At 56.5% G+C, this 23,718-nt stretch overlaps 1 protein-coding gene across 2 annotated transcripts in view; it reads right to left on the bottom strand.

Annotated features, from left to right (window-relative positions):
• Positions 1–23,718, bottom strand: part of ADCY3 (adenylate cyclase 3) — a gene marked incomplete at its 5' end in the record, with an annotated part of 90,713 nt that overhangs the window by 11,090 nt on the left and 55,905 nt on the right. For both annotated transcript variants that reach the window (XM_079721136.1, XM_079721137.1), the window contains 9 exons: positions 825–912; positions 2,200–2,361; positions 2,521–2,663; positions 4,280–4,399; positions 8,316–8,493; positions 9,259–9,417; positions 10,730–10,857; positions 11,035–11,146; positions 11,538–11,668. In XM_079721136.1, coding sequence (XP_079577262.1) covers positions 825–912; positions 2,200–2,361; positions 2,521–2,663; positions 4,280–4,399; positions 8,316–8,493; positions 9,259–9,417; positions 10,730–10,857; positions 11,035–11,146; positions 11,538–11,668 — 1,221 coding nt within the window. The remainder of the gene's footprint in view (positions 1–824; positions 913–2,199; positions 2,362–2,520; positions 2,664–4,279; positions 4,400–8,315; positions 8,494–9,258; positions 9,418–10,729; positions 10,858–11,034; positions 11,147–11,537; positions 11,669–23,718) is intronic.

Genomic DNA, 23,718 nt, shown 5'->3' with positions numbered 1-23,718 from the left:
GGCCCTTGTGTCTTGACAGCCTTCCCCCCTGTAAACATGACTGCTAACCACTCCGCTTGCTCCCATACTTCCCAGGAACCTGGAAAGTAGTGCCGCGTGTGTGCGTCAACCAAAACCTGGCTGCGGCACAACTGAGAAGGTACGCGGATCCCGGCTCTGTCTGCCCGTCCTGCTGGATGTGCAGGTGACACACCACGGCTGCCAGATATCAGAGCCCTTCCCAGAGCTGCTCGGTGACCGGCCTGAGCCTGCGGGCAGCACCAGCAGCAGCAGTCCACTCACTGTCTCTGGGCGGCAAAGCCACGTTAGGGGAGAATTTTCAGGGCCGGCCGTCTTTGCCTGGCTACTTACTCCTGCTTTCCCTGGGTCAGTGTACCTAAACCCCCCAAGTTATTCACAAGCCACTTGCCAGATCAATTTTCCTAAAATGCTGCTTTTCTCTTTCTTTTCTGATCAAAAACTCTGCCTGGCACCCAGTGCTTATAGGAGAAAGTCTCAATCCCTGTGTGTGGCTTTCAGGGTCCTTCACAACTGGAGCCAGTCCACCTTCTAGCTGGGCCTCCACTGCTCTTCTACACAGGTTCCCATTTATGTAGACTCTGGCTCACCCACCCACGCGCGCTCCGCGGCCTGGCCCAAAGTGGGTGCAGAGCCGCTAATGAAGACGCGCGTAAATGAATGAATGGATAAGTGCCTGAGCCACCCCCATGGCAGTCCGCTACTTGTCAGGATCTCACAGGACACAACTCCATCAATACCCACTTTCACAGGGAGCGATGCTCACTTCCAGACGGCTCTGAGCCAAAAAGAAAAGTGCTTCTTACCCGAGGAAAGATGGCAGCCAGCGAGCAGACGGTCAGGGTCAGGAGCAGGACCTCGCCAACCACGAAGGTCACATAGTTTGTCATCAGCCTGTAAGAGAGAGAAAACAACCCAGGAGAGGACCAGAGGGAGTAGTGGGCTGGGTCAGGGGCCAGGACAGTAAAGGAAGGGAGACAGAGGGCAGGCCCCCTAAGCAAGGCACAAGCCTGTACCCGAGAAGTCCCATGTGATACCAGGGAGTTGCTGCCGGCTGTGTGCAGGGCCTGGGGACATGGGACCCTCCCCAGCTGTAACTGTTCTTTGGGACATTTCTTAAAGAAGGACAGACTCACAGATGCCCTGGGCAGAGCCCAGTAAAACCTGGGAAGGGATTCTTAGGAACAAGCACTCTGCCGCGTTGCAATGATGACAGAGGCGAGCACAGAACAGAGCCGCTTATTGCCGAGGGCTGCTGAGGGTTACAGCCTTCACCGCTGTCTCCCTAGACCTCAGCCCCAGGCACAAAGTAGACAGCAAATATCTGTGAAGTGAATGAATGAATTTGGTCCTCACAACAATTCTGATTTAGCGAGGGCACGTTTTATTGTCTTCAGATCATCATCATCGTCATCTTTCACTTTACAGATGAGTAAACCGATGCCCCAGGAACCCTTAGTGATGCGCCCAAGGTCACAGAAGAAATAAGTGAGCAAGCCGAGTCCAGAACCTAGGACCGTGTGACAAGTCCAAGGCTCTTTAAGTTCCCCAAACTGTGATCAGAAGAGGGCTCCACACCCCCTCCTTTCTGGCGGGGAATCCCTGAGCTGGAGGGAGCTGCTGACCGGCCACGGGGAGAAGGGGAGGGAGGGGCAGCCATCCTTCAGCTGGGCTTCAGCAGACACGGCACGGATTCCAGAACACACAGCCTGGCCCCAGAGGACCTGCTGCTGTGAGAGAGACCAGTCCGCACCCAGAGCCTGAAATCTGTCTTTTATAACACGAGCCAAGAAAGGGAGCCGACGAGCCGTGGTGACCGAGACTGCGGAGCGTCCCCGTCCTCTCTCCTTGTCTCCTTGTCCCAGAGCCACTCGGACCCACCCAGCCAAGGTCTCCATCCCCCCGGACCCTTCCTCCCTCAGCCTTCTCAACCCTGGTGTGACCCCCCCTTTGACGCGAGTGCTATTCTAGGACCCAGGAGCAGAGAGAAGGAAGGGGGTCCAGGGCGCAGTCCCAGCATTCCCGGGGGCTGCTCCGGGGGACGGGGGGCAAGGAACAGAGCCTGCGCCCCTGCGTCAGGCTCCAGCTGAGGCCCACACCCCGCAGGCCTCTGGCCTAGGAAGCTCGTCGCCGTCCGCCCTCCTCCCCTGGCTGCCAGGGCCTGCCCTGCCCCTCCCTCACCAGGGGTCGATGAGAATCTCCACCAGGGCGCTGCAGAGCAGGACGACGCAGGAGCAGCTGAAGGCGGCCCCACTCTGCTTCTCCTTCTCCACCGAGTAGCGGGTTTCCATCTCGCGGTCCATGAACCGCATGGACAGGAAGAAGGTGTTTCTCTTCTTCACTCTGCAGTGCAAACAAGCCCTATGAGATGCAAACATCACATCTGTCTCCGCCTGCCAGGAAGGGGCCGTATTTACGACAACTGACTTCCTGGACCCCACGCTGGGGCCACACAAGGCACGTGCCAAGGGCCAGGGGCCAGCTTCCTGAGGGGCTGCTTACACCTGGGCGGACTCCCGCTCCAGCAGGGCCTCGTTGAGCAGCTGGTTGAGCTCGTGCTCGTCCTCGGAGGCGTCCACCACGCGATCGGCCAGGTCCTGAAGCCGCAGCCTCCGGCGAGGGTTGGGGAATGAGGGGTTGTCAGCCTGCAAGGCAGTGTGGCAGAGTTGGGGGGCAGGCGGGATGGAGGGGGGAGAAGTTGGGGAAAGACAGGGTGGTGGTGGGGGGAAGGGGAACTAAAGGGATCACACGAGCACCAGCCCCTTGACTCTCAAGATCGTTTCTCGGGAAACGTCTTCCCAGGGCTCTCACATGGCTCCGTCCTGCTTGGGTGTGGACCCAAAAGCCACAGTCCCTCCTGGTTTCCCTGGGATTCCAGGTCCCAGGCCCTGTGGCCCCCAAGAGAAGCTCTGCAGTGATGGCAGCGTGGGGAGCAGCCACCGGGTGCCCGAGTGGGAGACCTGGAATCTGAGACTGTGCTGGGTCAGCAGGGTCCCGGCACCTCCTGCTACAAGGATGGGGGTGTCACACACCATACCCTTCAGCATCCTTGGGGGTGTAAAAGACCCCCAACCCTATGCTTAAGGGCGCTCTTAAAGGAGCTCAGATCTGGCTCACTTGGGGGAGGAAGACCTGAGGGGGAAAAGCTATGGAGAGAAGATAACATCCTTATTACTAGTGGGGTGGTAGCACTGGGGAACCCCCCACCATTTTTATTCCTGGTCACAAAGGAAAAGCCTCCGCTCCAAACACATGAATCCAGACTATGATTACACAGCCATCAGCCCAAATAACAATTGGGAATGGGCTGATAAGAGCTGTTTGAACGGGTCTAAGAGTGTATCTGGAAGCCAGAATCAAGATACCCCGGGCTTAAGCTCAGGCGTGCCGCTGGTTGAGTCTGACCCCCTAGAATCCATGTCCCCCCAGCCCCAATTTTCTTCTCTGTAACATGATGTGGATGTTCTGTTCCAGCACCAGGAACCTCTGTCCCCGAAGCGTATCGGGAGCAGTGCGACACTGGCTAATTGTGAGGATAGAAAGAAATCACAGGCTGCTAAGCCTCTGTGTCCTTCTTGTTAGTGAGTTACACTGAGTCTGTATTAACACTTTCGATCAAGAAACTCACAACAGGGAAAAGTTACTGAGTGCTGTGGTGCTCAAGGAAAACCCAGTTTATCCTCAGCCCTCTACCCTCTTGTCTTCCAGCACCTGATCTACAGGCACGGGGCAGTTCTGTCTCCCCTGCAGCCAGACTAGCGGTGTGGCCGACCAGCTCACGGCAGCCTCCGCGAGGCCGAGACCCGTCTCAGCACTGGCCTCTGTTGGTGGATATACTCAGGAAGCTCTTTAGTAGTGGATGGATCCTGGACGCTCTCCCAAGGTGCACCCCATCCTCAGGGGGCCAGCCTGTTTGTCCCTTTGGAAACCCCTCATCTGTGCACAGGACTTGTGGGGTTTGGACCTAGCCAGAGAGGTGAGCCCAGCCCTTTGGTGTCACTTCTGAAACAGCCCTGGATCCTAGAGAAATTTCTGTGGGTGTCCTCACTGCCCTCAGATCTCTAGGATTCTGGGACATGGGGGCCAGACAAGGCCTCGGAGGTGAGCACCCCTTCGGACCTCAGCCACCTCCACCCCATGTAACTGACGAGGAGACAGTGAGGCCAGGGGGCGGGGCGGTGACCAGCCCAAGGTTACACAGCCACCGAAGACAGAGGCCAGGCTAGGGGCCAGGCCATCCCGGGCCTCGCCTTGCACCTACCTGGGCCTCTGGCTCCTCGGACGTGGAGCCGCTGGTGTGGATGCTCCCGTCGGGCTCCTTGGTCTCAATGAGGGCAGGGGAGCCGGGCTTTGAGGAAGGTGGCGCTCCGTTCGGCAGAGCCTGCAGCAGAAGGGAGTGGCCATCAGGAGCCCCCAGGCACTGCCAGATGCCCACCCAGCGCGGGGTTGGTCTACTCTCAGTCTGGAATCTTCCCACCAGAGTTCAGAGGCCTTGTAACCTTAGAAATCTCACTATTCAGTTCCTTCTCTAGACCATCAATTTTAAAACGCTGTAATTTTCTAGTATCCATTTCTAGTATTAAAACTTTTCTAAGCAGAGAAAGACCTTATTGTTCCAACTCCTATTTTTAAAACAGTAACTCAGTGACACAGTGATTCACAGAGATCTTTTCTGGGGTCGAGGCCTGTCAAATGCCTTCCAAAAGTCTGAATAAATTCCGTAAACCAATTTCCCCAATGATTATTTAATTTACTCTGTCAAGGAAAAATACTACTCTATACAGGAAAACAGCTCATTCATTCATTTACCAAGTATTTACTGGGTACCTACTGCGTGACAGGAACTGTTCTAACTCCTGGGGACACAGAATGTCCTAACCTCAGAGCCCACCTTCTAGTGAGGACGGGCGGACATCAGCGAAGTAAAGAAGTAAATGATTACAGGAGGTCAGAGAGCAGTGCTCTGGAGAGGTGGAGTACGCAAGGGACACAGGGATTGCTGGGGAGTGACTGTAAGGGGGGTGGGGGAGGGGTCACCATGAAGATGACATTTCCGTGAAGATCTGGAGCACATCACGCGGCTCTCAGGGACCGGTTCCAGCAGGCAGAAGCCCGGAGCGGGCTGGAGGCCCGGAGTGTCTGAGCGGCAGCCAGGAGGGCGGTGCTGCCCGAGCTCAGTGAGTGAAAGGGGTGGGGCGGTGAGGACCTGCTGGATGGGGTTCCTGACCTCAGGGGACTTTGGCTCTTCCTCTGAGTGAGATGGGGACCGAAGGAGGGTGTGAGGAGAGCGGGGCGAGAGCTACAGCGTGCAGGAAGGGGCTCATGGATTGTAGAGGGGGTCAGGATGTCTCCAAAGGTTTGGGGCTGAGCAGTTAACAGAATGGAGTTGCCACTGATTGAGATGGGGAAGACTGAGCAAGAGCGGGTTTCAGGGTAGAGAGAAGCTCAGGAGCTCAGCTTTGGACCTGTCATGTACACAGATGGAGAGGCACACGCGGCTGCAAGTTTAGTGCAGGGATGCCGGTTGGGGCTGAGATCTCAGTTTGGGAGTTGTCGGAGATGGCATTTAAAACCACTGCATGAGGGCTTCCCTGGTGGCGCAGTGGTTGAGAGTCCGCCTGCCGATGCAGGGGACACGGGTTCGTGCCCCGGTCTGGGAGGATCCCACGTGCCGCGGAGCGGCTGGACCCGTGAGCCATGGCCCCTGAGCCTGCGCGTCCGGAGCCTGTGCTCCGCAACGGGAGAGGCCACAACAGTGAGAGGCCCGCGTACCGCAAAAAAAAAACCAAAAAACAACCAAATGAGACTAACAGCAAGGTCAGTATAGATGGGAGATGTCTTTTTAACACTTGGAAAGGATCCACTGTGACAATTCCCTCACACTCTCCTCCTTATCACTTTGTTCAGCTAAACCCCGGGGAGAGGCTTCTGCTGATGGAATGGTATTTGCTCCTATGAGGCCCAGAGAAGCCACCATCACCACTTTCCCTACTGCTTCCCGTTATCATTCACACATCATTCACGTGTTATCTCTGCGCTTGACTACTTCTGACTGACTGCTGAGCAGGTTTGGTGATTTGCTGACATGGCCTTCTCGGAGCACATCTTGAGTTGGAGACATCTTAAACAATTATTGAGCTAATCACATGGGCTTATGATAATGGTGTTAAGTTCTTCACTTAAAGCACACTGGGGGCTGACAGTTGCTGCAGCGCCTTGTAGGGAAGACAACTGGTATAATCTACAGCAGCTCAACTTCTAAGTTCCCCGAGACAGATGCATCACAGTGCTGGGCACGAAGCGGATGCTTGATACACAGCTGATGAACATCGTATGACAGAAGGTTCAGCTCTCTAATAAACAAAAAGCGTCTACAAACCAGAGATGGAAAAAGCCCTCAAAGGTTAGATATGAATATGCAATGCACAGAAGAAAATCACCAGGCTGACAACCATGTTAAAAGTGTACAGTCTTGGGCTTCCATGGTGGCGCGGTGGTTGAGAGTCCGCCTGCCGATGCAGGGGACATGGGTTCGTGCCCCGGTCCGGGAAGATCCCACATGCCGCGGAGCGGCTGGGCCCGTGAGCCATGGCCGCTGAGCCTGCACATCTGGAGCCTGTGCTCCGCAACGGGAGAGGTCACAACGGTGAGAGGCCCGTGTACAGCAAAAAAAAAAAAAAAAAAAGTGTCCTGTCTTACTAATAACTAAAGAAATGCAATTAAAACAATAATACCCTGGGTTCATCTTTCAACTGAACGAAGAAAAGAAGTGAGGAAAGAGCCAGCAAAGGCACGGGGAGGGTGGCAGGAGGTGAGTAGCAGGCACATGGGTTAAACTTTCAATGTACAGAACCTTTAACCCAGCTTTTCCACTTCGCGACATCTACGTTTTTTAGGTAGGGTCACTAAGAAACAGTTAAAAGTCAACTTTACAACAACACACTGAAAACCTGGATTGCCCCAAAACGTCAGGAAAATTAGTTTTTGAAGGGAACAGTCCCCATGTTTTCATGAGAAATGGGTCTCCTCATTTGTCTGATGGAGCATTTACGAAGAAGTCTAACTCCCGTTCATTGGAAGCTGTCGCCTGCACTCCTGTCCTGTGTGGCAGCACCCAGGCCACGGGGCTCAACGGCCCACAGCCCGGACCCCACTCCTACTCACCCAGAGCCTCTGTGCTAGTGTTTTAAGCTACACGTCCACAAACGCAACTTTTCTCTAATTGGAAAACTGAATAATGACTCCTGCACACCAGCTTCATAAAGACACTGCTGCCAGGGCCCCATCCGTACCCCTCCCAGGGGTGTCAGGTGCCAGGAACAACCCCTGAGTCAAATGATGCACCGTGCAAGGGTTGATTAAATAAAATGAGAAAATGCAAGATTAGAACGAACAGGAATGAGTGTGGTTGTCACAAAGATACGTTTGACTGCTGCCCTGTGACTTCAAGGTGGTCCCCAGTACAACCAAATTTGTGGGTAATTTTTTAAAGGAACAGCATTTTTAAATGTACTAAAATCGTTTTTTGCCAGAAATGGTAAATGTTCCATCACTTCACAAAGGTAGCTGATTTCTCAAATTATAGTCAATCACCATTTTGTAGAATAGCTTAGAAGATGCATTGTTCATTTGTTCCGGTGAATATATTGAAGTTGTGCATGTAGCACTCTTTTTTTAAAAAATAAATTTATTTATCTATTTTTGGCTGCATTGGGTCTTCGTTGCTGCACGCGGGCTTTCTCTAGGTGCGGCGAGCGGGGGCTACTCCTCGTTGCGGTGCAAGGGCTTCTCATTGCAGTGGCTTCTCTTGTTGCAGAGCGCGGCCTCTAGGCGCACGGACTTCAGTAGTTGTGGCCCGCAGGCTCAGTAGTTGTGGCTCGCAGGCTTAGTTGCTCCACGGCATGTGGGATCTTCCCGGACCAGGGCTCGAACCCACGTCCCCTGCACTGGCAGGCGGATTCTTAACCACTATGCCACCAGGGAAGTCCCCTAGCACTCTTAAAATATGAAGACTCAATAATTTTGTGACAAGGTCAAGTCCCATTTCATGGGGCTCCACTTTCCGCCGTGACATTTCCTAATTTTCTGCAGGACAGCTTCCTACTTTTCTGAGTTCTTTAGAGCATTTACTGTAGCTCAAACTTCACATTGGGCACGAAATATTTACCTCGTACTACCCTTTGCTCTAACACTCAGCAGCTAGCGGGACCTCTCATAGTCCTGCCAGTTCTTCTACAATCTCGCCTCCAATCCCTTCCTTTCCCTCCCCCAGCCCACAGGGTGGGTGGAGGACTCACCGAGCCACTGAGACCATTTTGGGCGGCTGTCCTCTTCACCTCTGGCTTGGACGCAATGATAAGGTAGGTTTCGATGCCCTTCTCATCCAGGTAATCACAGCGGCTGCCCCCGTCGCCTGGCTCCACGTCGAACTCGCCTTTCAGGCAGTCCATGGTGCTCTGGGAGATGTGCACGCGCCTGGGTTCCGTGAAGAGGGGCCCTGAGCACAGGCCCGGAGGCAGCCCCCGCCCTACCCCTGGGGACAGAGGCGGAGCTAGTCCTGGCACTAAGTGGCTGTGTAGGCAGCCCGGCACCTCCCCTTCTCTGAGCCTCAGCGGTTCAATCCATTAGACAGTTTGTCCTCAGGCTGCTGAGGGTATCAAATGAGATAAGGAATTTGAAGTCTGCTCTGAACACTAAGGTCAGAAGGCCTGGTTATCATCCACCTGGTGTGATTCTCCGCTGCAACACCTCCTGTCAGTGGGTAATAACCCATTTCTGGGGAGTCACCACTAGGGAGAGAACTGTCACTGCCTCCGAGGGAAGCCCCCTGACCCAGGCCGGGAAGGTTTCACCGCATCCTTGGTCCACCCTGAGGGTGGAGGCTGCCCCACCTGACTGGCCGAGTCTGTAAAGAACTCAGGAAAGATGTGCAGGTGCCTTAGAGCCTGGTAGGAGACTCTCACTGCTAACAGTGCCCTTCGGGGTGACCTGCACACTGAAGGAGCTCCAGCCCTGACCTCAGAGCCCCGAGGTCCCGCAGTGGGTAAAGGGGGCAGGAGGACAGACTCCTGCAGAGCCCCAGGCAGGAAAGGCCCAGGAGGCAGGCCCTGGAAGAAGAACACTGCTCCTGGGTGGGAAGGGCTGCTTCTTCGAGGTCCCTTGTCCCTCGTCTGGGCCACAACCCTGAGGGATGGATGGGACGGTCCCCTCCCCTGGCCCCAGGAAGGAACGCGTGCTCACCCGGGGATGCCGCCGGCCTCCATCTTGTTGGCCACGGTGACATCGGTGGACCACACGTCGTACTGCCAGCGCTTCTGGCCCAGGACACCCCCCAGCACGGTGCCCGTGTGCACCCCGACGCGCATGTCCACCCCGGTCTTCGTCTTCTCCCGTACATACCTGCCAGGCACACACAGAGAGGAGGAGGGTCGGGCCTGCCCACAGCCAGGTGGCCAGCTCCCTCCCCAGCCCCCCAGCGGGAGGAATTCTGCACAGCCTTCCTCCCCTCCAGGCTGCAGGGCCTACAGGCTGCCCCCATTGCTTTCTGCCCACATCTGGGTCACCCACAGCTGGGGCTACAGCAGGCAGTGGCCAAGGCCAGATTCAGCAACCCCAGGCCAGTGTGATTCGGGGTGCGGATGGCGGGGCAGGAAACAGCAGAGACCCTCAGCCCCTGGGGGACAACCTCCAACTGTTCTCTTCCAACCATCCGTTTACTCATTTGTGCAGCTGACCTTCACTGAGCGCCTACTATGTGCCAGGCCCTGCACTACGTGCTGTGTGTGCAGAGGGGAAATGCTCCTTGCTTGAGATCTCCAGGAGGAGACAAACACGAATTTCAGCACTTTGCCCAACAGTGATGGGAGCAGAGGTAGGAGTCTCTAAATCCTGAACTATGGCCCCAGGGGAAAGGCAGCATCTGCTTCTTGCCAGCCAATCCTAGAGGCGGCTTTAACCTGGAAGACAGTAAAAGTGCAAAACCACCCCCTTGGAGATGGTGGCGAAGCACACGCCCAATTCCTGGACTCAGCAAGGGGCTTGGGGGGGCTGATAACACCCAGGGCCCACCACAGGCCTTGAGTCGATGGCAGGGAGCGCCCCCCTGCCCCCCCGCCCCGCCCCCGAGGGATCTCCAAGCCCACAGGGGCAGTGACAGCAGCCGGGAAGAGCCGGGGAGGCAGAGTTCACCACCCTAGAGGCTCACAGTGGTGCAGGCAGGAGCCTTGGCCGGAGCTCAGAAGCCAGGGTTCCAGTCCCATCTCTGCTGCCCAAACATCTCGTGACCTCAGCAGTCACTTCACTGCTGTATTTGGGCTTCCTGATCCAAGAGATGGGCATGGAGATCTCTGAGCCTACCTGTCCTGGGGGGTCATGATGAGAAAACTCGGAGAGAAGAGATGCGGGGGGACACTTGGGAGGAAAAGAAAGCAAATGGAAGGGGGCAGAATTTCATGATGACTGCACCTTCCAGCAGAAAAAACTACTGTGGACTAAAGCTAGAAAAGCATCCCTTGGAGGCTGCAGTTTCCCTCAGCTGTGAGGAAGGTAAGCCTAGCCCGACTTCCCAGAGCCTGGGACTGACCATGCCACACCCACCTCATCCCCTGAAGAGCCCGGCTTGGGGGCCTCGGGATGCACAGGGCCCACCAAGACAGAGCAGCGCGGAAGGCGTGCTGGCGCCAGAGCCAGGACCCACGCTCCCCCCACTTACGAGATGGCCTCCACCATGGCGAGCCCCATGAGGATGGAGCAGACGGCGTGGTCCTCCCGGTAGTCAGGCAGCCCACAGATGCAGTAGTAACAGTCGCCCAGAATCTTAATCCGCAGCTGGTGGTATTTCTGAAAGGGCAGGTCCTGAGTCCCTCCTCGGCAAGGGGGGGACGAGGGGCAAAGAAAGCAGAGGACGGATGGGTGGGCGGAAGTCCTGGGAGCCGGGGGAGGAGGCGCAGGCCCAAGTCATGAGGGTGGCGCCCCCACCCCCCCCCCGGAAAGCTGGGCGAGCGTCAGGGTACTCACGGCCGCCAGCTTGTCGAAGCGGGCAAAGAGCTCATTGAGGAGCTTCACGAGCTCTTGGGCGCTGCAGGCTGAAGACAGCTGGGTGAAGCCCACGATGTCGGCAAAGAGGATGCTGCGGAGGGGGAGGCAGGCCCTGGTGGTGAGGACCCGGACGGCACGCCGGGCTCCACGCCGCCCACCGCCAGCTCCCGCTCCAGCCCTCAGCCGGCCAGGTCCCTGCTCGAGCCCCGAAGTGGTGAGACCCTGGCACGTGCCGGGCGCACTCAGGGCTCCGGCGTTTAGCTTATCTCGCAGGTGGCGTCTGTACAATGACGGGCCTGGACCACGGGACCCATCTAGGCCCCAACATCTGGCAGCAAGGCGGCCCCCGCGGGGACTGAGACTCACACTGTGGGGTGGCCGTGTTTCCAGTGCCCAGGAAGACTCTCGAGCCCCGCAGTGCTCCGCCGACCCCCCCAAAGCCTCCGTCCTGAGCTCAGAGCCCAGGCCTGCAGCCGGCGCACCTGACGTTCTCGTGGCGGTACATGTACATGGTGTTGAACTGCTGCCGGTCCTTCTGGCTCTCATCCTTCTTCATGTCCTTCAGCATCTCGTCTGCCACGTGCTTGGGCAGGATGGAAAGCATAAGGTTCTCCTGTGGGGGAGGAGAGAGTGAGTGGGGTGGGCGGGGCAGGCGCGGACACTCTGGGAAGAAACGCCTGGTGACAGGCGTCAGCCAGGAGCCAGGTGACCCTCTGCATAGACCTTGCAGTGCACGCCCCTCACTGGGGAGCAGCCAGAGGCCCAGGACAGGCCGGTTTCTGCCCTGAGCAGGCTCAGCATCGTGACCTGAGCACCTTCAGAGCACGGACAGAGCTCAGAAACCCGTGAAGCACCCCAGGCGTGGCTCTGTGCCTCCAAGGCATCCCCAAAACCACAGGAAGGGTGACAGTGCCTACGTGTGCCCGTGAGGGCAGGGCTTCTGTGTGACACCCCCGCCCCCACCGTGCACAGGGCCATCACTCGAGAATCCAGATTCAATGTGACTGGAGACCTATGATGTGCCAGGTGCCACGGTAGGTGCCAGGCTACAAAGACCAGTGAGCCCCTCCCTCCGAGGGCTGCAGGTCTCGTGGGGGAGATGCTAACGCACCCATCACAGGGCGGTGAGATCCGCGCTAAGAAGAGCAACGGACGGCAGAGCACTGAGACAGAAGGACGGAAGGACGTGGGGGGCCGTCAAGGAGGCTGCCTAGGAGCGAGGCTTGAGGACTGAGGACGTCCTGTCCGAGGGAATGGCGGGCACCACTGCACCAGCCTCGGGCCGGCAGGTGTGGGCAGAGGCGGAAACAGCGCACAGCGCGGCGGGAGAGCGCAGCTGGGTCAGAGCCAGCAGACTGCCACCTGGGGCCTCACCCGGCTGCTGCCCGGTTCACAAATCAAGTCGTGCCGGCCCCGTTCACCCATTGTCTGCAGCCGTTTTCTTGGTGGAACAGCAGAGTTGGGTGGCTGTGACAGAGACCGTATGGCCCACAAAGCCGGAAAAACGTACTACCTGGCCCTATTCAGAAAGCGCCTGCCGACCCCTGGCTCGGACGCCGAAGGGCCTCTCGAGCTGGGCCAGGCATCGGAAGTCCTTCCCGAGGGCTGGGGAAGCGACGGGCCCAGGCAGAGGGCGTGGGGCAGAGACGGAAGCAGGGAGGCCAGTTAGGAGCCCCCGCCGTTCTCCAGGCAGAGCCAGGCCCGAATGAGGGCGGCCGGCTGGGCAGGACGGGCGGCCTAAGACCCCGGGCCGGCAGGATCCGCGACTTGGTGCCGCCTGCACCTGGGGTGATGGGCCACGGCCTGGGTGTCCGGCTGGGAGGTCCACTCTCTGAAATACGGGCAAAAGTAGGAGGGAGAGGTGGCGGGGTAAGATGGGAGTCTGGTCCAGGAGGTGCCTTGGAGGGCCCCGTGCAGGGCCGCCCTGCAGGCAGATGCTTGGTGGCTAGTGGGCTGAGCCTGTAGCTCAGAAGCCGCGGGTTAGACCCAGCAGCAGGAACAGGAGAGAGGAGACAAGCGACGGCGGGGGTGCTGGAGGGTGGGTCAGAGGAGGGGGAAACGCAGGCAGCGGCAACTTGTCGGGAAACCGCCCTGTGCCCCCGGGAGGGGAGGGAGGTGACGGTGGTGCCCGCTGGAGGACGGTGGGAGAGGCTGGAGGGAGAACCTCAGGTGCAGGTCTGCAGGATGGAAACGGTAAGGGAGCAAGAGAACTGCGCTAATGGAGAGGAAGCGACTAAACCGAGGCCATGGGATGAGGCAGCGGGAAGTGAGGTCAGCCTGGGAGAAGGGTGGGTGCAGAAGGAGGCAGAGGGCTGGGGGAACAAGAGATGTGGCTGGAGGGCGCAGCCTTTGACCCCGGGGTGGAGCAGTTCCGGGTGACCAGGCCAGTGCTGCAGGGTCAGCCGCTGAAAGGGGAGGAGGGGACGGGTGGGGCGCGCGCATCCGGGAGTGCTATGTCCAGTCACCTGGGGCCGGGAGCTACCTGGGGCAGGAGGGGTGGCCAGAAAACCAAGACCCGCGTCCTCGGCACCTGGGGTCTGACCAGGGGTCAGGGGCCACAGTGAAACTCAGGCCGCAGGTCCTGGGCCTCGGCAGTGAGGCCAGCCCGGCGGTACAGGAGCGGGGACACACCTCCGCCACGGCCCTGCCCGCTCCTGCCCTTTGTTGTGTTCAGTGGGCCCTGAGGCCAGAAAACCCAGCTCTACCTGCCTTTCAGACACACCTGCTCTGGGGTAGGAGCCTGAGGTGTAGAGGTCGACTCCTCTCCTCTGGTGGGCGCAGCCAAGAGGCCCCCAAGGGTCTGGTGTCGTACCTGGGCCTCTGTCCCCACTGAGCCAGAGGGCTGGGGCCTCAGCTCCTCTGGAGGGGCGGCCCCTCCCTCCTCCTCGGAAGGTCTGCAGGCCAGGAGCCCCCCACCTGCTCACCATCACCGAGGGAGGTGGGTCCCTGTGCCCTATCTGTTCCCACAGGGAGAATCAATCCTCTCTCTTGCGGTGAATACCACCCTAACAAGGTGAGCCCCCTGCGCTCAGCATGCCTGGCACTGGCTCCAGCCTGAAGCACGGACAGTGGTTATTCCTATTACCCTGCCATTTCCACAGCAATGTCTCTTCCACTGTTAAGAACCTCGCGAATGGCACCATTACAGTTCAGGAATGAGAAGCCAAAATAACCCCAGTGTGCCCTGCCTGGCTCCACCTGAGCCCAGGAAGCAGCAACCGAGCCTCCCGGGGCCCTGCAGCCCAAGCAGAGCAGGTGGCAAAGCTGCTGCCGTGGCAAAGCTCTCAGCTTGGGAAGAAGATGAGCCTCCGGGAGGATTTTCAAGAAAAGCCAGAGACACGAGGCCCTGCCTGCTCTCGAGGGTGGCCTGTGGCGAGAGCTGCTGGGGTCCTGAGCGGGAAAAGGAGCCGGGGCTGGGGGGCGGCAGTGAGGGCTGGGGCAGGAATCCCAGGGGCCCCAGCCCGCCCCACGTGTGGCCCTGCCCGTGCCAGGCTGGCAGGGACAGGGTCCGACCGCCTGGCTCAGACCCGAGCCCTGCCACTCGCCGTGCGATGCCAGGCCATCATTAAACTTCCCCGTGCCCTGGTGTCCTCGCCTGTAAAACAGGAGGGCTGAGCGACTGGTTACCGTAAAACACTTAAAACGGTGTCCAGGGCCTCCCTGGTGGCGCAGTGGTTGAGAGTCCGCCTGCCGATGCAGGGGATACGGGTTCGTGCCCCGGTCCGGGAGGATCCCATATGCCGTGGAGCGGCTGGGCCTGTGAGCCATGGCCGCTGAGCCTGCGCATCCTGAGCCTGTGCTCCGCAACGGGAGAGGCCACAACAGTGAGAGGCCCGCATACCGCAAAAAAAAAAAAAAAAAAAAAAACGGTGTCCGCACATGGCAAGTGCTCCATATACTTTAGCTGTTCTTGTGTCACTTGATGTGAAGTGTCACTGAGGCACTGAGACAGAAGGTGTCTCAGAAAGACAAGGTCTAAACTTCCCCTGGGGCTTCCAAGCTGGCCGTAGATTTATCGATGAAGAGCTCCAGCGGGATGTCAGGGTCAGCAGGAAACCTTTTGGTCCCTCGGCCAGACCCTGTGAGCTCTGTCTGGTCCAGACAGGATGATAAGGGGACACCAAGAAGGATCCTGCCTTCCACGCGCATCTCAGCCTTTCTCCCCTCAACGTGCGTGCGGGATACACGCCAACGCAGGGAAGAGGCAGGCATGTGAGGGGCGTGGGCAGGGCCTGCCGGGCTGGGCAGAGCAGAGGGGGGCCACGGGACGCCGAGGATCAGGAAAGCCACGGCGCGGCGCCGCCTGCCTCAGCAGCCACCCCTGGCACAGGCAGGCCTTTCCCACGCCCCCCTCAGGCTCTTCCACGGAACTCTGTCCTCCCAGAAAAGCCACTCGGCTCCCTGGGAACCTTGGGGACATCAAAATGCAATCCGACCCTGTGATGTGCCCGTGGCCCAATTTCCCTGGAAACAAGCTGGGCCTCCCCAGAGGCGACCCGCGCTGCCCTATCCTAGCACGGCCTGGACTCCAGTACTGTCAATCAGGGCAGGATAAAGGCAGCAGCGGAAGCACAAAGCAGGGCAGCCCTGACACCCAGAACCCAGGTGTCTTGGAGGTCCACAGAGTGAGGAGGCCATGAGCTTATCTCTAGGGATGCCACGTGGGGAATCTTCACTTTTTGCATCACGTGATTCTGTAACTTTTTGCAAGAGAAGAGATGAGTTCTGGGACTTCCCTGGTGGTCCAGTGGTTAAGACTCTGCACTCCCAATGCAGGGGGCCCGACCGATCCCTGGTCAGGGAACTAGATCCCGCATGCATGCCACAACTAAGGGGCCCGGGTGCTGCAACTAAGGAGCTGGCGAGCCGCAACTAAAAGGCCTGCGTGCCGCAACTAAGACCTGGTGCAGCCAAATAAATAAAGAAATGCCTTTTTTAGAAAAAGAGAGAATAGACGAGTTCTGAAAGCAGGTAACCCTTAAGTGTCAAATTTTCAAATAACAAGAAAGCAGCTGTGGTTGTAAATGAAGGCTACCAACTGACCCACGTGGTATACGGCAACCCTATGGTCAACCTCAAAAGGTTAGCAGGCAGAGTCCACCTTAAGTCACTCTGATAAGACGAGTCTTAAATAAGAAGTAGACGTACACAGAAAAAAGAACAATTTGTCAGATGAGAAAAAATGCAACAGGCAGCTGTCAGGGGACTGGACAGGAAAGAACCTTCTAGTAGGTGGAGGGCAGGGGCAAGAAAGTGGCCGAGTGGGCAGCGAAGGGGGGGCCAGGCCCACGTCGCAACCCCAGGACCTTTGTGACAGCCAGGCTCTGCTCCCCTCCCCCTGCCACCTTCCACGTCTGAACTTCACACCGTGGATGGCTCCCCACCCGCGTGCTTCTCCGCGGCCCCGAGGCCTCCTCCCCGTGACACCCAGCTGCCTTCCTGGCCCCAGCTCCCCCTGATCTCCTCGGTGGCCCCTCCTGGGTAGACAAGCTGGACTATTTGCTTTTCTCTGCTCTGGCGTCACTCTCTCTGGAACGCCCCCTCCTCACCCGCCTGCCACCTCTCCAGAGCCCCCGGCCCCCGCCCAGGTGTGCTCATCCCCTTCCTTACCTACACCCACTTCATACCAGTGTCTCTACTGATGCTGACCTTGTCTGCCCTTACATTTCAGAGATTCTCAACCCATTCCTGGATCCTGGCCTCTTTTAAGAGTGTATGATGCTAATGATGGATCTTCTAGAAAAATCCTCACACACACACAGAGGATCCTTGACATCCATTCTCAGAGTCCAGGCTGAAGACCCCAACACCTCCCTCATCTATGTCCTTGGAGAAGGAAGGAGGCTGGGATCCAAGTGCACTTGCCTGGTGGGTCCCACAGAGGGCACAGGGGTGGACAGGACAGGAGCCACCCAGGGCATCCTCGGGGCCCAGAGCTGGGGGATGTGTCTTGGTCTCCCCAGCAGACAGGCAGAGCCTGCTCTCCCTAACACAGCAGTTGCTATATGTTTTGGGAGTCGTAAAAATGTTCTAAGCCTCTGACCCATTAATGACTCTTCTGGGAATTTATCCAACAGAAATAATCCAAAAGAAGTAAGAAGATCTATGTGTAAGAACTTGAATGCAGCATCACTTACGCTTGTGGAAAGAACTATAAGCAGCCCAAATGCCCAGAAAATGGCTAATTAGATTGTGACACATCCTCTGGATGGAAGATTATGCAACCTTAAAAATGATATTGGTGAAAACTGTTACAAGAAAATGATGAGAGAGAAAAGCAAGACATGAAATTGTATTCTGTGAAGGTGACGCTGGATGCACATGCATCGAAATAATGGCAGAAGGATGTATCCAAGAGAGAAAAGGGTAACAATGTGAGAGATGGAATTAAAAGAAAACTTCACATGCTTTTCAAAATTGCTATATGGTTGTTATACTGCTGCTGCTTCTTTAAGTATGTTTTAAACTGGAAATAAACACAAAACTTCCTGTTGCCTCCAGCTGTGACCCTGACCCCAGCTTGTCTGTAACTACCAGTTTTCTTAGAAATGGACCATCCCTGCAAGGCCACTGAGCTGCCTCCAGACTCCCACATCTGCTTGGCTATAACCTGAGAAAGGAGACTGGCGGCCAGGTGCGAAGCAAGCAGGAGACCACAGCCCCCCAGTGAAATGGGAAGGAGGCAGTGGCCCTCTCTTAGGGAGCCATGCGATAGAACCGGCGCCCTGGGCTGGCTTCTTCCTGCAGTTCTCAGAAGCACAGCAAGTCGCCAGGCAAGTGGACACTAACGACCAGTATCAAGATCGTCCCTCTTCTTCCCTAAAACTTTCTCACCTACCCGATATTTTCACAAACACGTCATATTGCCTCCATCTTGCAGGTGCCCAAATCAAGGTGTGGAGTGGTTAGGTGGATTGTCCCGGTTCCTCAGCCATAGTGGCAGACCCGGAACGTGGACCCAGGGCTCCTTGACCGATGGAACTGGTGGTTTTTCTCCACCAAAAGACGTACTTTTCACACTCTAACTCTCTCACCTGCACCGGACGTTGTTCTGCTATGAATGTGAAGAAAAAGAAGTGCCCACATCTTATCTAGTAAGGACGTAACAACACGGCTCCCCTGGGGATGAGCCCACCAGAACATCCTGCGGGCCCCAGTCCCTGTGCTGTTGTGTGGGAGGGTGGGTCCTCCGTGGGTGCCTCAGCATTCTGGCCCAGGCTCACCAGACCACATCGGGGCACCGGGAAGAGCGGGCCGGGCCAGGGCAGCTGCTGGGGCTCTTCCTGACAGTCAGCAGAGAAGGAGGCGGAGAGTGCTGCTGGGGCGGACACAGGGGAGGCCTGGGCTCGGTGCTGGGCAGGCCGGGAGACTGCCCTGAGCGCCCCGCGCCCTTTCCCCATGGGCCGAGGGGAGGAGGAGGAGGGGCCGATGCTGAGAGCCCTGCCTCAGTGACTGACAGCTGGCTCTGGATGTGACCAGCGGTGAGGGCCCTGAGATGCCGGGTCACCCCAAAGCTGCAAGAGAAGCCAAGTGCAGCAGCTCCAGAGGGGCTCACCTGGACGGGGGTGCCACCAGGTCTCCCCTGTGGTCCAGTGAGCTGCCACTGGACTGACCGCAAAGGGCCCAGAGGTGCGTGGTTCCTGTGCGAAGCTCGGCATCACTTGACGCTGATACTGGAGGAGCAGAAACTTCTGATGAGTCCCTGGACATCTAGGCGCTGGGAGGTCCCCTGGTACAGCTGAGCCCATCCCACGGGACCACGGCCTCATGACCCCAAGTCTGGCCTGCAGAGGGGAAGCCTCAGCATCACCTGGGGCTCACCCAGCAAGGCCCAAAGATCCTCAGGTGACTGGTGAGCACACTGAAGTTTGGAAGCACCACTTTATGAGCATTTGAGAAGGATTTGAAGGAAAGGAAACCAAGGGGAAAGGCACAGTCACGGTCCTGTAGTGGAGAGGAGCTGATCGGTACACCCAGAGAGAGATCCTGCTGCCGAGGTCACTGCTGGAGACCCCCGCCTCCAAGGCCATGTCCGAGCAACAGGCAAAAACCTCAACCGGGACTTGTGGATTAGAAAGAAGCAGAATGGGAACTTCCCTGCTGGTCCAGTGGTAAAGAATCCTCCTTCCAATGCAGGGGATGCAGGTTCGAGCCCTGGTCAGGGAACTAAGATCCCACATGCTACAGGGGGACTAAGCCCACGTGCCACAACTACTGAGCTCACGTACCTCAATGAGAGAGCCTGCATGCCACAAACTACAGAGCCCACGCGCTCTGGACCCCATGCACCACAACTAGAGAGAGAAAACCCACATGCCACAACTCGAGAGAAGCCTGTGTACCACAAAAGATCCCACATGCCTCAGTGAAGACCCTGCATGCCTCAACTAAGACCCAACACAGCCAAAAAAAAAGAAAAGGAAGGGGCTTCCCTGGTGGCGCAGTGGTTGGGAGTCTGCCTGCCAATGCGGGGGGCGCGGGTTCGTGACCCAGTCCGGGGGGATCCCACACGCCGCGGAGCGGCTGGGCCCGTGAGCCATGGCCGCTGGGCCTGCGCGTCCGGAGCCTGTGCTCCGCAGCGGGAGATGCCGCGACGGTGAGAGGCCCACGCAAAAAAAAAAAGAAAAGAAATAAAATAAATATTAAAAAGAAGGAAGATACTAAAAAAAAGGAAAGAAAGAAGCAGAACCCTTGAAACCCAGAGGATAGGAGAGCAGTGTGAGTCATGTCAAGGTGGAAATGGCAACACACCTCCAGAAACTTGGACTCATACGGTCGAAGATGCAGGGGTCCAACACTCACCCAGGCTCCTCCAGGAAAGCCAAAAACCACTGATGACCACAGTCCCAAAGAACTGGGAGTAAAGAGGGAGATGTGATCAAAGTTTATCAGAAACTAATATAGTAGGCAGGGGGAGGATGCTCAATAATTTGGATAATCTTTTCATTTAGTTCTTCTTCTCCCTTAACCCTTTTTTATTTTTTAAATTAGTTGTTTTGTAATAGTTTCAAAACTGAATTGAAACTGTCACTCCCCCCCCACCTCTTTAAAACTCCTGGTATTTTGAATTCTAACGCTCAGCATTCATTATCACGTGAATTCTTGTGATCAACTCCAGGCCCCTTCCTATCATCTCTCCTTTATAAAAATGACATGAGCACAGAGGGCACTTTTTTCAGGACTGTGCCTTTTCAGGCTTGTGGTGCCCTGAAGTTCTGGCATGTGCTTGCTTCACTCTTGAACCATGACTTTAAGTGACACAGTGGAAGTTGGCCAGAAAACTAGACTGTGGGAAAATGACATTTCCTTACCTTAAAGCTACTTTTAAAATCTGATGGTCTGGACCGAAAGAAGGAATGGAAGTTGAAGGCTGAAGAGACAGATGTGGCGATAATAATGACTAACTCCAAATGACTTTGCTGAAGAGACGAAGCATTTTAAAGATTTAAAAATCTTGTCAGAAGGAAGAGGAGTAGCTTTGGGGGGTAAAGCAAAAAATCACTGAGCTGGGGTCAGGCCGCTAAGGCCCCTGCGACCTGGGGCATACACTTTGCCCCTTTGGCCTTGGTTGCTCATGTGTAAAATGGGTTCTCTCTTAAGTATCTCTTTCTTTGTTCGAAGTGGAAATTTTTCCAGAAGGAACACTTGAGAAGGTACAGACCATGTATCTATAAAATGTGTGGATGGCATGTCACTAGGACAACTGGTTAATATGGACTTTACTCCAGAGCAATCTGATAAAACGCAGAGGATCAACTTCAAAAGGGGTAAATGTAATAACCTCTACTTGAGTCCCCAAAACCAACTGCCAGAGAACAGAATGGGGGCGGGACACAGTGTATCAACCCTGGGGGAAAAGTCTGGCCATTTGAGATGCTATTAGATTTTAAATGAATTCACAGCATAAAATGATGCCTACACAACCCCTTGGCCCTTAATAGAAGTTAAGGTCCCGAAAGAGGAGGTGGTGGAGCTTCTGGGTTCTCCCCCCAACAAAGAAACAGATCTCCTGGGCCTTGGTCAGCGAGTGACCCTGTGGTGAGGGAGCCGGAGTCCGGTCACCGGAGGGTGGGTGGGAATCGGCCCAGAGAAGAGGGCGATCTGTGCCCCCATGGAGAATTAAAGTCTGAGAAACGCTGCTGTGCGGAAAAGGGATGAGCTTGCTCTGAAGGCCCCAGGAGGGAAGACTGCGGGGAACAGAGTGCTGCTTCCTGCGGAGGGAGAATTCTCTAAAAGTCAAAACAGTGCAAACAAAGAATGTGCTGCCCCAGAGGTGGCGACCTCCCGTCCCCAGATACCGCGTGAGAAGGCGGCAGGAGGGGGCAACCGCGGATGGAACCACCAGCAGAGGACAGGGACTCAGGGGCTCGGGGGCTGAGACACGGCTCCACACAGAGAAAGAAGGAGGGGGAAGGGCCTCACGCAGCCTCTCCCCAGCCCTCAAGGCTCATCCGCAAAACACACGGCAACGGAAGGCAAGGCCCTGGCCCTCTGGGAAAAGAATCAGACACGGTCCAGAAAGAGACAGGAAGTTTCTAGTAGGCTTCATGGGTAGAGCAGAAAACTACCCAGATCCTGGGGAGGACCCAGGCCCGCCCCAGGCAGGTGAGCAGACCGGGTGGGGCAAGGGGTCCTGGTCCCGGGGAGAAGAGACCACAGTGCCCCGGGGCAGGATGTTCGGCCTCCTGGGCTGGGGTCTCCTCATCTGTAAACGGTTACATGCCGAGCTGCTCAGGTGAGCCGTGAGCCCGGCCAGGGCACTGTCAGCATGGTCTCGGCCAGGCTCTGGGAAGGGACGGATCAAGCACGCCAGGCCTCGCCTTCCTGCTACCCCAGGACTGAGACAGAGGAGGAGGCCAGCACCTCTCCCAGGGGCCCTGAGTTGTCACAGCTGATACTCTGATGAGGCATATTCAGGAGTTAATTACAGCAGGGTGGCCGCCAGGGACGTGGATCAACGAGCTTGGCTGATGAGAAGCTAAGTTTCTACAACATCCTGGTGAAAGGGGCAGAGGGAGGAAGACAGATTTAAGTGGAGAGACCTACAGCGCCCAGGTGGCCGGTACTGTGCCTGTGCGCCTGTGAGTGTGTGTGTCCAGTGTCTGTACAAAGTAAGCCTGCTAAGTCTGCTTGTCTATTTAAAGAATGTGTGTGTCCTGCTGGGTACACACACGCACGCACACACGCACACACACACACAAATACATGTCACTACAACAGGCTGTGAGCAGACCCACAGCTGTCTGCAAACGTGTCTGTTCTGGTCCTGATCTGCCCACGTTCTTGGAGTTTCCAGGCCACTTAGAAGCCAAAAGGTCACTGGACGCCCCCAGGTGCCCATCCTGGCCTGAGCACCTGAGCAAAGGAGGCAGCAGGAGGAAGGAATTGCAGGGCAGGACCTGGCCTTTAGCCCAGGGAGGTCAGGGCCCAAACAGCTCCTCTCCCTGATGAGAAGACACAGGACCGCATCACGTGAAATCTGGACGCCCCGGTGCTGCCGCTTCTATGTGAGCAGACAGCCGCCCTGTAGGGTAGGGGCCCACACGTGCTGCCCCATCTAAAAGACATGGCCATGACCTCGGTCACTCAACGTCATCAAAGAACAATCACTGGTCATCTAGGCAAGTCCGCAAGCTACATGCTGTGAAGCTCAAAGGTAAACAGTACTCCCAAGAGCTTGGATGAGCAGAGCAGTCAAGTCACTCGCCGACTGGTTGGCCTCACAGGACAGGAGTGCTTTGCTGTCTTCAGCCAAAGGCCACGAGAGTTCAGAGGAGGGAGAGGCTGTGTAACTCAAAGACCCGCATATCTTTAAACAAGACCTTCCACCGCAAAACAGGCTCCACGCCAGCAGCCCAGAGTCTCCCAGGTAGACGGGCTCCAAGACGGAAGCAGGACCACATTCAATCTCAGTGTTGGGAGAACAGCCCAGAAACCACACAGACCCAGGGTCAGCCCAGAACCCTTACCCTGCTGGAGTGGGAGAGGGGCTGCTGAGCCAGTGCAGCTGCTGGTCATCTGCCTGGCTCCTGCGCAGTCCCCAGAGACGGGCCCCTGTGGGCCAACGTGTCCACTGTCTCAGGAGACTGCCCTTTGGGCCCAAAGACAGCCCACACGTGTGGCATCTGGAGCCCTCACCAAGAGCCTGGCACAAAGAGGGTGCTCCTTAGAGGTGTGATGAGTTAATGAGCTGTCAACTAGGAGACGTGGCCCAAGAGGCAAGCCACCACCCTCTAGAACGGCACTTTCGGCAGTCATGGAAATGCCTGTAATTTGTGCTCTCCAATACGGTGGCCACAAACCAGCCACATGCAGCTACTGAGCGCATGAAACGTGGCCAGTGCAATGGAGGAACTGACTTTTTTGGGTTTTTTTTTTTAGTATTTATTTATTTATTTACTTAGCTGCACCAGGTCTTTGTTGCGGCACGTAGGATCTTTAGCTGCGGCGTGCAGGATCTTTAGTTGCGGCACGCAGGATCTAGTTCCCTGTCCAGGGATCAAACCTGGGATCCCTATATTGGGAGCGTAGAGTCTTAACCACTGGACCACCAGGGAAGTCCTGAGGAACTGACTTTTAATTTAAAAATTTTAACTAATTTTAATTTAAATAGCCACAAATGGCTATGCAGCTCTAGAACACTACCGCAGCAATTAAGTCCAA

This window comes from Hyperoodon ampullatus (assembly GCF_949752795.1).
Source record: "Hyperoodon ampullatus genome assembly, chromosome: 15".
In the NCBI taxonomy this organism is placed as follows: domain Eukaryota; kingdom Metazoa; phylum Chordata; class Mammalia; order Artiodactyla; family Ziphiidae; genus Hyperoodon; species Hyperoodon ampullatus.
This window is presented reverse-complemented; position numbering and strand designations above follow the sequence as displayed.